Source organism: Rhinolophus hipposideros (assembly GCF_964194185.1).
Source record: "Rhinolophus hipposideros genome assembly, chromosome: 2".
Taxonomy (NCBI): Eukaryota; Metazoa; Chordata; class Mammalia; order Chiroptera; family Rhinolophidae; genus Rhinolophus; species Rhinolophus hipposideros.
In genome coordinates this window covers 62,988,512-63,000,833 of record NC_138048.1, presented here as the reverse complement: position 1 = coordinate 63,000,833, position 12,322 = coordinate 62,988,512, and the positions used below count along the sequence as shown (strand labels likewise).

The 12,322-nt window shown below is 38.7% G+C and overlaps 1 protein-coding gene across 1 annotated transcript in view; it reads right to left on the bottom strand.

The window, feature by feature from the left end:
- Positions 1-11,962, bottom strand: part of DCUN1D1 (defective in cullin neddylation 1 domain containing 1) — a 31,362-nt gene extending 19,400 nt beyond the window's left edge. The window contains exons 1-2 of the mRNA XM_081068737.1: positions 11,823-11,962; positions 505-721 (exon numbers count right to left, since the gene is read on the bottom strand). Coding sequence (XP_080924863.1) covers positions 505-721; positions 11,823-11,825 — 220 coding nt within the window. The 5' untranslated portion in view covers positions 11,826-11,962. The remainder of the gene's footprint in view (positions 1-504; positions 722-11,822) is intronic.
- Between the last annotated feature and the right edge of the window lie 360 nt (positions 11,963-12,322).

Below are 12,322 nucleotides of genomic sequence, written 5' to 3'. Positions count from 1 at the left end.
ATAAACGTAAAAGACATGGGAGAATTCACACCAGGCTATTAAATATTGGTTCCCTCAAGAGAATAAATAAGGAAAAGATGGAGAAACTATTGACTTTTTCTTTATTCATGTATTATGTGTTATTTAAATTTTTTAAAGTATACACTACTTTGGATTCTTTAAAGGTTATTAATTTAAATTATTATGCAGATTTTCTTAAAATCAGTTCAGCTGAGTTTTGTGAGAGAAAAATAAACAGCCCCCCTCCCCAGCCCCCATTCTCAAATCGGATCATGGGGGAAGACATAGGTGGGGGATAAATGGGGAGGAAATGAAAAGGCTAAGAAGAAATTTTAGTGAAAAGAGGAAAATAATTTCTCTCAGATCTCTTGAAGCAATTCTAAGATCTACAGAGCTCTGTTGACACATCCACCCAACCTATGTTCGATGTATAGATTATTTCTCACAAGCAGCATGTAACTTTGGAAAACCTGGTTCAAAATATTTAAAATCACAAACACTCACCTTTGTATCTATTGTACAGTTGTTCTAACTTCTTCCTGTCCAATGATCCTTTTACACTCTCTCGTATATAAAGTTCAGGATTTTGGAAAAAATTGTCTGTTGCAACATCTAACTTCCAGTCATTTTGAGACAGACAACTTACTGCTGTTTTTTCACTAGATTGTGTGAAGATCATAAACTGACGAACTTTATCCTTCTGCGATGATTTCAACTTGTTCTATTGAGACCAGAAAATAAACTGAAACACTATGCAAAATCACAGAAGACTAAGTATTTCTATATGCCTGACTAATCATTTCCAGCAATAGTTTTTCCTCATAAACTATTAAACCATTTTAGCTCAACTTATTTTTGATCTACTGTTAATCAGAAAGACAATTTAAAAAAAAAAAATCTAAAACACAAAATATGGTATCATTTTGGAAAAGAAACTAGGACAGAAGCAAAGGAAGTACAATCACCCTGCAATTCTTCAAGAAGAAGAAATGAGAGCATTGTATAAAGGCTCTAGGAGGGAAGTACAGCCCCTCTCACAACCTTGACCAAGCACAAAGTTCTGAAGGAATGCATAAGAACTGGGGAAGAAGGTGATGCTATCTAGCCAGCCAGAGCAGTCAAATGATCCTGGGTAACAACGAGATTAACGGGTGTTTGTTGCAGTCCTAAAACCCATTATAAAGGATACAGGATACAGTTCTCCTCCCAACCTCACCTCCCTTGTTTTCTTGCTATTTTTACCAAATGTGAGAAAGCAGGAGTATGAGTACACTGCATTTCTCCTAGTGGTGTCCAGAAACCAAAATAATCATCACTAGAATTTCCTCATATTTTCACTCAAATCAGAAGCCCTGAAATATAAACAAGTACCCCCCCATCCTTCCCACCAAGGTAATTTTGATAGGATTCTTCCTTTTTACCACTGAAAGAATCACGTCTTTCCCTAAGCCTGAGCCTACCAAAGGTTCTCTCCAAATAGCTTCTCACTGGAATAGCCTCTTCTCACTTGCCTTGTGTTGTCACAGATTTATTTCTCATCTGACCTGAACCCTAAGTAAATTGAAGCAGGACAATTAGCCCCCTCCACTCTCTTCCAGTACCAAGGACCATGTTTTCCCTCCCCTCCTACCCAAGCCAGTCTCCTGTGGAATGTCTGCCTTCCCACTATTATTGTTCTCCCTCACAAGTCCAAATACCATTTCTCAGAAAATACTTGGGTTCTTCCTGCACTAGTGCAAATGAAGGGGGTAAAGCATGTTAATAGGACACACATTAACAGATACAGAGATCCGTGGTATAAGCAACACATCTGAGAACCAAAGCATCTTTAATCTGGCCCAAACGTCGACTCCCACTGTACAGGTGAGAAAAACAGACCCAGAAGGTTAAGGAATTTGTTCAAAAATCACCCAGATTATTAGGAGAAATGGAACAAGAACAGAAAGGTCTCATGAATCCAAGTATTAGTAATCTTTCCATAAACCATACTGTTTGCTGTACATATTTATAAGCTTTTGAGATTTTCAGAAAAAAGACTACCAGAGATATAAATATTTCCATCTATCATAGAATGAAAAAATAAGACTATACAAAATCAAATGTGAAGAACCCCATCTCTAGGAATATAAAAATGTTTATGCAGTTTTCATATGCCTCGAGTGTGACCTTTCGGCCATAGTCGTCTATCTCTGTAAATATGCTATTGCTTAGGGTTAGATTAAAATCTCAACCTCTGTTCTCCATTTAAATCGAGAAACTATAAATTCACTAACTTCTTGTTACTTCACTACCATCTCTGGACCCCAGATAATTCATATCCCATTACACATCTCTCAAATGTCTAGGATTCTTGCCTTTTGAAAACTATCTCCTCAAGACTTATTATTCAATTACGATAAACTCACAGTGACATCAAATCCCAAGGAAGATACCTGTCTTATTGTAATATACTCTTTAACTGAAAGGAAACTACTTCGATTTCAACTTGCTATTAAAAACTATTTTTTAAATTAGTATACCTTTCTCCTTTGAGAGATACAGTAGTAAACTGACACATTTTAGTCCTTCTCTGAAGAACAGGTAAGTAACTGAGGGTCACTATGATCATCAGTGACCACTCTATATTGTTGTACTAAGTGTTGGACATTAACCTAGAAAGTATAGGCCACATCCTGAAAATTATTTTTTAATTAAATCTGACATAACTTCTTTTTTATAATTTTTTCCCATTCTCCTAACTGCTGTTAAAGGCAGCAAAACAATCAGGATTATTTGGGGCTTTATCATACAGTAGTCAATCCAGTGCACTGTTCCCTGAAACTTGAATCACTTTTGTTGACGAAAAGGAAGGAAAAACACAGCTTAAGTCAATTCTATAAGCCAAAAAGCGCTATTCGTTCTATTGACTTCCTGTCAGAGAGCAAGATATTAGAAAATTGGAGGAACAAAGATAAAAATCATCTTATCCACACAAATAGTAACAAAATTATACAAGTGAATATTTAATCCCATGTCATATCTTATTTGAAAAAAAGTATGTAATAAATGTCTAGGTATAAGAAAATATAAAATTTTAAGTGGTTTAAAATTCCAGTATACGAACAATATCAATTTACTTTCAGAAGGAGGACCGCAGCTACCCATTTCCAATACCATAAAAGCTAATGAGTGATACCTGGCAGAGAACATTTGTTCCTGGTAGGCCAAGTGATAATAAGCAACCCCATTCCTGCAAAGTCTGATTAAGCACCCTCCCCTTCTTGTACTTATCATATACTCTCATCATTTCTCTGTCCATTCTCTCTGCCTAGAATAAATCTTAACACCTGTTTCCTACTAGGGAACATGCACTCAATTCTGTGGTGTCAAAAGACTGTCCTAGAGCAAAGCTAGAGTAGATTATACAAAACTGCCCTCTTCCCAAGCCTGTTTAGGAGAACTGTAACACCCCCAACCCCCTATCCCCATGCCATACGGGGGCGCCAGGCAAGGTGTTTTGAGAGTATGGCACCAAAGGTTTAAATTTCTGTCAATTTAAGGAAGAGAAAAGGGATTTTGTTTTTCTTCCTTAAATTGACAGTTTAAGGAAACAAAGAATTATATTATAGGAGATGAGAGGATGGATAAAAAAACTGAAGTGGAAAAAAAAAAAGATGGATTTTCTGTATTTCTACTACAAACCCAGTGGGGATCTTCCTAAGAGCAAAAATATGTGACAACTACAATGATTCAGCACTCAAATGTAGGATATGCCATTTACTTAAGACCTATGTAAAAGGAATTACAGAAGTCACTAAATAAAATTAGGCAATACAATCTGCAGCACTCACATGTGAAAACTATCCAGATATCATCAAATTTTCAAGAAAATTCAAGTAAGTATGTAAAATGTATAAGATACAGAACATATGCGTATTCTGATTGTTTTTGATTTTTAGCAGAAAATGGGGAAGAAGTAGGGGGAGAAGAGGAGAGAGTAAGAGAGGAAGAAAAGGAAAGAAATGCTATCTCGTGCAATAGAAAGCTAATTACAATTGTACCAAAGATTACCAAAGTTAGAAAGACTATCATAATTTGGAGAGTAAAAAGCACTTACTTGCTCATCTTTCCAAAATGAAAAATCTGGTTATCAATATATGTTAATACTTAAATCTAGCACGTTTGCAATTTTTTTCATCCAAAAAATTTAAGAATCACATTTAAAATAATAGCTTATCTGGGGGTAAAAAATCAGACAAATACTTTGAATATAGCCAAGTATCAGATAAATAGTCGAGTATATTTTACCACTGAACTTACAAAATCTATTGTGATTGAAGAACAGACACTCAGAAGGGTTCTTTAGTAATAACCATAGAGTTAAGAAATTCCTCATAGCAGTATTTCTCTCAAGAGAAACAATAAACATGGAAAACGATTTTCTAGTTAACTAAGTCCTAACACTTTCAAAATAGAAATAATTTTAATGAGTGATATTTTTAAAAGCAAAAAAAATTAAGATCCATTTTATTATTTCTATTATTCTAAATTATCTTCTCACCCTTAAGTTTCAAATTGTCTGAACTCTAAAACACCAAAACCTTTATATTTTTACCAAAGCCTTTTTATGTTTTTAAAGGAATTAATTTTCTAATTCAATTCTAATTATCTCAGGAGTTGATAAATATAGCTCATAAAAGGCAATGTTTTAAAAATCAAAACAATATAATAATCACCCATAATTCTCACTAAAATCTCTGTGTGTTGATTCTCATGTGTTTACCATAGGATTAACAGTTTAACTTCATCTGAAATTTAGCACAGCTAGTTTAAGTCGAGAAAAATCATACTTTCCATATATGATACACAGTATTCAGTAAAATCAAATTTACCAGTTTTCAAACCACTCACCTATAAAAAGCCTTCCCATAAATTATAGGTCTGAAGTCAAAAGTGCAGCAAAAAGCAATTCAACTAACGAGACTACCTACTTCTGGAGAAGACTTTCACCTAAGAGTAAAGTTCTACAAGAAAGCCATGCTAATAATTTCACAGGAATACCTAGGAATCCTATTCTCTTCTACCTGCACAGAGAGGCAGGATATGGTTAGTGAAGAGTGAAGACTCTAAAGCCAGACAGGATTTTAATTCTACCTGTGCCTCATAATTGCTGTATGACTTTGGGAAAATTATTTAATCTCTGCATGCTTCAATTTCTTCATCTGTAAACAGGGTGTGAAGGTTACATGAATTAACTCAGGTTAAACTCTTAGCACTGTAACTATAGCAAGTATTCCTGAAAAGTCCACCAAGCAAAGAAGAATACTCCACAGAAAAAAAGTTAATTTCATGTAAACGGTCAAGAAAAAATAATAATAACCATAATCAGAAAACTAGCAGCTAACATTTATTTGAGCTCCTACTGTGCCAACTCTGTGCTAGGTATTTAATTACTAACAATTCTGCAAGGTGATCATTGATTCCATTTTACCAATGAGGAAACCAAGCCTCAGAGCTCAATTTATCTACAGACAGACTTGTCCAAAAAGTAGCGGAGCCAGGAAGAAAACCCTGGAACCTAACTTCAAGGTATGGTCTTTATATTTATTCTACATTGTCATCAAGTGAAAGGACAAAAAAGGGCAAAAGTGCAACCCACTGGCTAATTATGTGTGCATTGAGGTGAGGTGAACTGTGAGCAATATTTTTTCATATATTTTTATGGAAAAGTTAAATAAGTAATCAATTGACCTTTCACCTTTCAAATGTAAACAATCTGCATTCTGACTAAAAATTGCCCATTACACATTCCCTCAAGACCTAACTCAAAAGACTAATTTAGGGACGGAAACTTCCCTTTAGAGATTTTTGGGAGAGGAGGGGAGAAGAGGGGATAGGCTATTTTTAAGACAAGTAATTCAACAGGAAGAAAAATAAGTTTCTAGTCCTGTCAGTCTATTTTTTTAAAAAGATGGACACAATCTATATTTTTAAATGTACAGAAGTGGGAAATTAGAGGGCACTGAAGATCAGGGTTTCCTTTTCTAATGAGTAGACCTTGGAACCCAGAGAAAATACAAATACATGTACAGGTTATGGCCAAAAAATATAAGTAAATGTGTACAATTTCAAATATTAAGCAAAACAAAACAAAAACTTTCCGTATTCTTTCAGATTAAAATCTGCAGTTTAGAATAATGACTTATGGTTAGGCCTGTGACTCTTATTCATCTGTAAACTTCCTGCACTCTGAATGACAGTTAAAATGAACTCTTCTTTAAAAGGCACTGTACTACTACTACCAAGTCAAATGTGGAAAAGTACACTACACTGTGTAATTACTTTACCCAATGATGTTTTATACAATGGCAATTCACTCAAAAAAAATGTTTCAGAAAGTGTACTTGTAAGATCCAAACTGGTTTTGTATGTTTTTAAAGGACTTTCCTCATAGGTTTTAAAAAAGAATTCTGTTAACAGAAATTTAAAGGATTTTTTCTTCTCCCCACATTTAGAATTATTATTCAAAAGTTGACTACTAACATAAATGGGATAAATTTTTTTATTTTGGTTTAGAGAACTGTTTCGACTATTAAAATATTATTTTTGCTAGTTCCTAATTATCTACAATAGGATAGAAATAACCTCCTTAAAATACTTGTGTTCGCCATCATATTTCAATTGATTCTCCCAAGCTTATTGCTTAAGCAGTAGTCAAGAGAGCTAATTTAAACTTGCTTCTCCTCTCCATACACATTTTCTAAAGAAACATCAAATTAACAAAGATTACTAAGGCAAAAACAAAACAAAGAAAGAATTAAATGAGATTTTTAAGTTCCATAAAGAACTTATAATAATGACTAGATTAACAGTCATGTGAGATTTGTTTCATAAGGAAAATAAATGATCCTTGAAAAATAAAATCTCCTAATTCTAAGATTTAATACCTACTCAAATCCTATATCCAGAAATATTAGAATCCTATGAATAATAAATAAGCACTCTAAATGTTAAATGAAATGAAAATATCCTAATATAACAAAAAGGAATGGGTCTTGTACATCAACTTACCTCTGTTGCTGAACACTGTTCAGTGTTGAGGGATTCAGAAGTGTAATGCAATAGAATTTAGAAAACTCTTGATTCTCTCTTAAAATTTTACAAAGCAAACAAGCAAGCAGTCTAATCACTCTCCGTGATTAGGTACTAATTTTATAATACAGGTTCAACAAAGTGATGAAAGACGCTTTAGTGGCACTTTCTTCCCTTCTGTTTTTGCCCTTTTTTAAGTGAGGGGTATGCACCTCAAGTAACTAGGTAAACTAGACAGTCAGCAGGTTATTCAAGAGCTTGTTTGTGTCCACAAAGCAACTGTATCCTATTTGGAACTATTTCTCTTCATCAAATGTCACGGCTAATACTATCACAACACATACTGAAACTTAAAAGGGGGCTTTCTCACAGATTTTCATTGTGCTTGACCCAACCTCAGGCCATAATCAAAATAGCCACTTGACTCAAATGAGTTCAGTTGTTTTAAAACTTAACACCACCACCACCACCACAATGAGCTACTTTTACTTTCAACTTTTTATCTATCTCTACCAAAAGTTTTCATTTTTCAATGACTTAAATGTTTAAATCAGATCATTTGATTATAAATGGAAACCATTATTCAGTATAGGGAAGAAACCAGGGTGAAACTAATCAAAAATTCCACACATACACTGAAAGGGTGCTTGCTGGGTTTTTTCTTTTTGGATGTTTGTTTTGTTTTTAAAGATGAGGGGTAGATAAAGTATGTTAGCAGAGACCAAGCTTTTAATCTTTCCTCTGCCACATACTAGCCCTTTCCCTTGGTCAAATCATTTAGAACTGCTAAACCTCCATTTCCAGGAATGACATGAAGCCTGAATTCCTGAACAGGTGATGCGCATTATCAAGACCTTGGATTCCAAAGGATGGTGCTGACTGGGAGACTACTATGAACAGAACACCCTTCAGTGCTTGCAGCGGGTGTTTACCAGGGAATTACATTTCATTACTTTATGTTAAAAGGAGGTAGCAATATCTATCTCACAAATCGGAGTGGAGATTAAATAACAGTAGTAAATTGTCTGACTAGCAGACAACAGGTTCTCCATAAATGTGGATGTCCTCCTTTCTCCTCAAAGGCCCAGTTTTCTGCTTATAGCCATTAAACTACATACAAACCACTAGAATATATTCAAAAGCACTCTATGAAAGGTTTTGTTGTGCTGTTTTGTGAAGTAGGAAAACTTGATGGTCAACTAGTTTTTATTGAATATTGGACAGTCATGTTAAACAATTCAAAGCTGTACATAGAAACTGCATGGTAAAGAAAATTATAACATGGGTTTTGTTGTCTTTAAAAACTGCTTTAAAAATTATCTATAATATTGCAATAGGACACTATGGCACAGCAGAAACAACATCATGTTACTCAGAATCCTTCAGTGGTTTCCCATTTCTTTTGGAATAAAAAGCCAATAGCCTTACTATACCCACCCAGGCCCACCTCCACGCCTCTCCACACATCTGTTCCAATGCCCCTCTCCCCCATACAAACTGCTCCAGCCACACTGGTCTCAGTAGTCCTCAAACTGTCTCCCCACATTTCTGCGTGACTTACTCCATCTCCTAGTCTCCTCAAAATTCACCGCATCAGTGGTACAGACACCATTTTACAACCCCACATTCACTGTAGCCCAGCACTTCCAAGTCCCCTCCCTAACACTGCTTTTCTTCCAGAACACTTAACACCTTCTAACTCAGGAAGGAAGAAAAAGATATACTACGTTTATAATTTGTCTCTCCCTACTTAAATGTAACCCTCAACAGAGCAGGGATTTTTTTATCTTTCAGTGGGAAAATATATATATGTATATATGTGTATGTGTGTGTGTATATATATATATGTGTGTATATATATATACACATACACACACACACATCCATATCCCCACTGTCTAAAACAGTGTCTGGCACATAGTAGGTATTTAATAATTAATTACCAAAACAAATTAAGGCCCTCCTTTAATTTACTTATATATGTATGCAAAAGAATGTGAAACAAATTCTTAAGAGACAATCTCGAACAGGCGTACATTCAGGGGGACTTATAAACTCTGGTATTTATTCAAAATACAATCTTAAATTTCAAAGTGCACACATTTTTTATAAAAACATTAAAAACGTAGTAATTAACATTATTAACCCATTAATTTGAATTTTGATATTTAAAATATTCATTAATAATACTTGGGTTTTCCTCTGTTTAAATGAGTAATATATTTCATTTCAATCCAATTTTCAACCATTTCTCTAAGTTTCATCATATAAGTTAAAAGATTACATGTACCATAAATACTGGGAGAAACAGTAAACAGGAGAAAACAGTTTCAATTCTGCAACAAACAACTTTACAACCTTGGACCTCAAAACCTCGTTGGTCCTCAATTTCTTCTTCTGTAAAAGGGAAAATTAGTAAATAAGATAATCTCTGAAGCCATTCAGGTCTAGAAATTCTATGATGCTGTGAATCTACAAAAATCTAGAGGTTACACAGTCTACACACTTCTCACATATCTAATAAAAATCATTAGAGCCAACATTTTTATAGCTGGATGGAACTTTAGAAATCATTAAATCCAAACCTGTCATCTTACAAATAAGAAACCCAGAAAATATGTACACTTCTTAAGATTTTTCTGGAGTAACAGGATGTTGTCTAGTTTTAGAGTTATTTTTGGTCTGTGTGTGTCAGGTAGGTTAACTGAACAATTTTTTTTTCGTATACAAATTATTTCAGATTTATCCCATCATTTAAGAATTGACAAAAATATGTGCTCTTGCAATGAGCTGCACTACACTACACATGCCAAAAAAATTACCCCAAAAATCATATTGAGAAACGAAAGATAAATTTATAATGAAAAACTTCTTAACTAGAAAATTTTTATGGCCTAACTTAAATTAAGGTCCAGGGTGATTTAGTTTCTAAACTAACAAGAGCATACCAAGACAATTCTAGTGACATAATATGAGTTCAGCCACAATATTTTTAAATTAGTAGTATCTTGTCACTTCTGGTATAACTAGATGAGTTATGACTAAATTCCAAAACTGGCTAATTTAATACTGACAAAAGGATAGGCGCTTACAAGCTCCAATCCAAGCTGCACTCTCATATGAACCACAAGGAAGCCTGAATTCCTGAACAGGTGATGCGCATTATCAAGACCTTGGTTGGATTCCAAGGGATGGTGCTGACTGGGAGACTATTATGAACAGAACACCTTCCAGTGCTCGCATCGGGTGTTTACCAGGGAATTACATTTCATTACTTTAAGCTCGTCCCTACATGCCGAGAGTCTGGAAACTTTAGGAGTAATGTCTGTGACCGTCAAAATACTTAAGAAATTAGAAACTGTGTGGATGCCCTGGTGGATCTTTGAACACTGTCTTATCAATCCAAACATAACCTCTACTTTATGGCAAAGTTTTCTTACAAATGCAAACGGTCAATTTTTATAGAACTTAACCATAAAACATAAATCTTGAATATATGGCAAACTAAACCACATAGGCACACAGGACACCAAAATGCTTCCAAGTTGGAGGCTGGGAGTAGGTAAGTGTCACTCAGCAGAAATATGACCAACTGAAAACAAAAAACATGGGGGGCATTCCCTCAACGCAGACACACACATACACCCTCCTCAAAGAGGCCTTTATGTTCCCTAAGAGCAAACGGACAATATCATTTTTACTGTCTATTCATTCAGTAACCTGCGTGGAATGCAACTCATGCTCAGACTATACGGCCAACAGCGCTTCTGAAAAACAAAGAGTCCAATAGCGTCAGGTACGTAATTACCCAAATGTAAACATAACTTGACTACCACGTCAAGCCTTTAAGACCATTTTTTCCCCAAAAAAAACAAAAAAGGAAAGCAGAATAACTTGACACACTGTTTTTTAAAAATCACAAATGGTCTTTAACCGGCGTAATGAAGCAATTACTCCTCCCACCCCAAGCAAATAAAATACGTGCTCAAAAGGCAGCAAGTCAGTTTCTCCCAATTTTATGAAATGAGAACAGGTTGCACTTCCGTACTCCCCCCTCATCCTCCGAGCTCAGCGGTCTCCCATGTTCTCAGCAGAGAAGTAAATATAACCTCCACCAACTGCCAAGTGAAACTCGTTTTCCAAAAGCATGGGTCGCGCATCGAGAGATGATGGAGAAACGAAAAGGGCTGACACCCCCCCACCCCCCCAAGCAAAACTGCCGGGAGACTTGAGGGGTGTTGGAGGCAGGAGCGGACGAGGGAGAAGAGCCCCGGGAAAGTGTCCCCCTCTCCCGGGCCGGCGGCGGGGGAAGCCCCGGCTCCCGGGCGGGGGGAGGCTCCTCACCCGGAACCCCGGACCCCGGTCCCCGGCCAGACACAATGGAGCCGGCGAGGGCACCGGGCAGCAGCAGGGCCGTTGCCCCCTCCCCTCCCCCCGCCCCAACGCCTCCCCCCCCGCCCCGACCCGGCGAGGGGTCAGACCCGGCCACAGGCCGCTCCCCGCGCCCCCCGCTCCCCGGGGCTCCCGACTAGGCCCGGCTCCGCTCCGCCTCCTCGGCTCTCACGTAGCGGCGGCGCCCGGGCGGGAAGGGGCGAAGAAGGAAGGGAGAGGCGGAGGGAGAGCCCGCCGGAGAGCGGGACGGAGGCCGCGGGCCGAGGCTCGGGGCCGCCGGGTCGCCGCGGGGCGGAGGGCGGCCGGGGCGGGGGTGCGCGGCGGGGCGGGCGGGCGGGAGGACGGCCGCAGTGCCTCACCATGTTGGTGTCCTCCAGGCCTCTCCCCTCCTCCTCCGGCTCCGCGGCGAATGGACGGCGGCGGCGGCGGCGGCTCCTCTCACGGGCTCGCCCGGCTCCCGCTCATGCGCAGTGCGGGGCGGCCCCGGCGCGGCCCGAGGAGGCAGCCCCGGGCCTCGGGGAGGCGGAGGGACGGGGGCGGCGGCGGGGGAGCCCCGCGCGGGGGTTTCCCCGGGGGCTGGGGTCCCCCTGGGCGGGGGGCGGTACACGCGGGCAGAGCAGGGGGCGACCCACGCCTTCCGCGCGCCGACATCCTCCCGCCGCGCCCGGCGGGCTCGGGCGGGGTGGGGGCCGGGGACACCCACCTCCCCTTCCTACGCGCTCCTTCCGCTGTCAGACCGCCCCAGCCGTGTCTCCACGGGCTCGAGCGGGGACGAGCGGTGGCCAAGGACTTGAGCAGCTGGGAGCGACTGTAAGGGATAAGATTGAGGCGCTAGACCCATCCCAAAGCACCCTCCCCA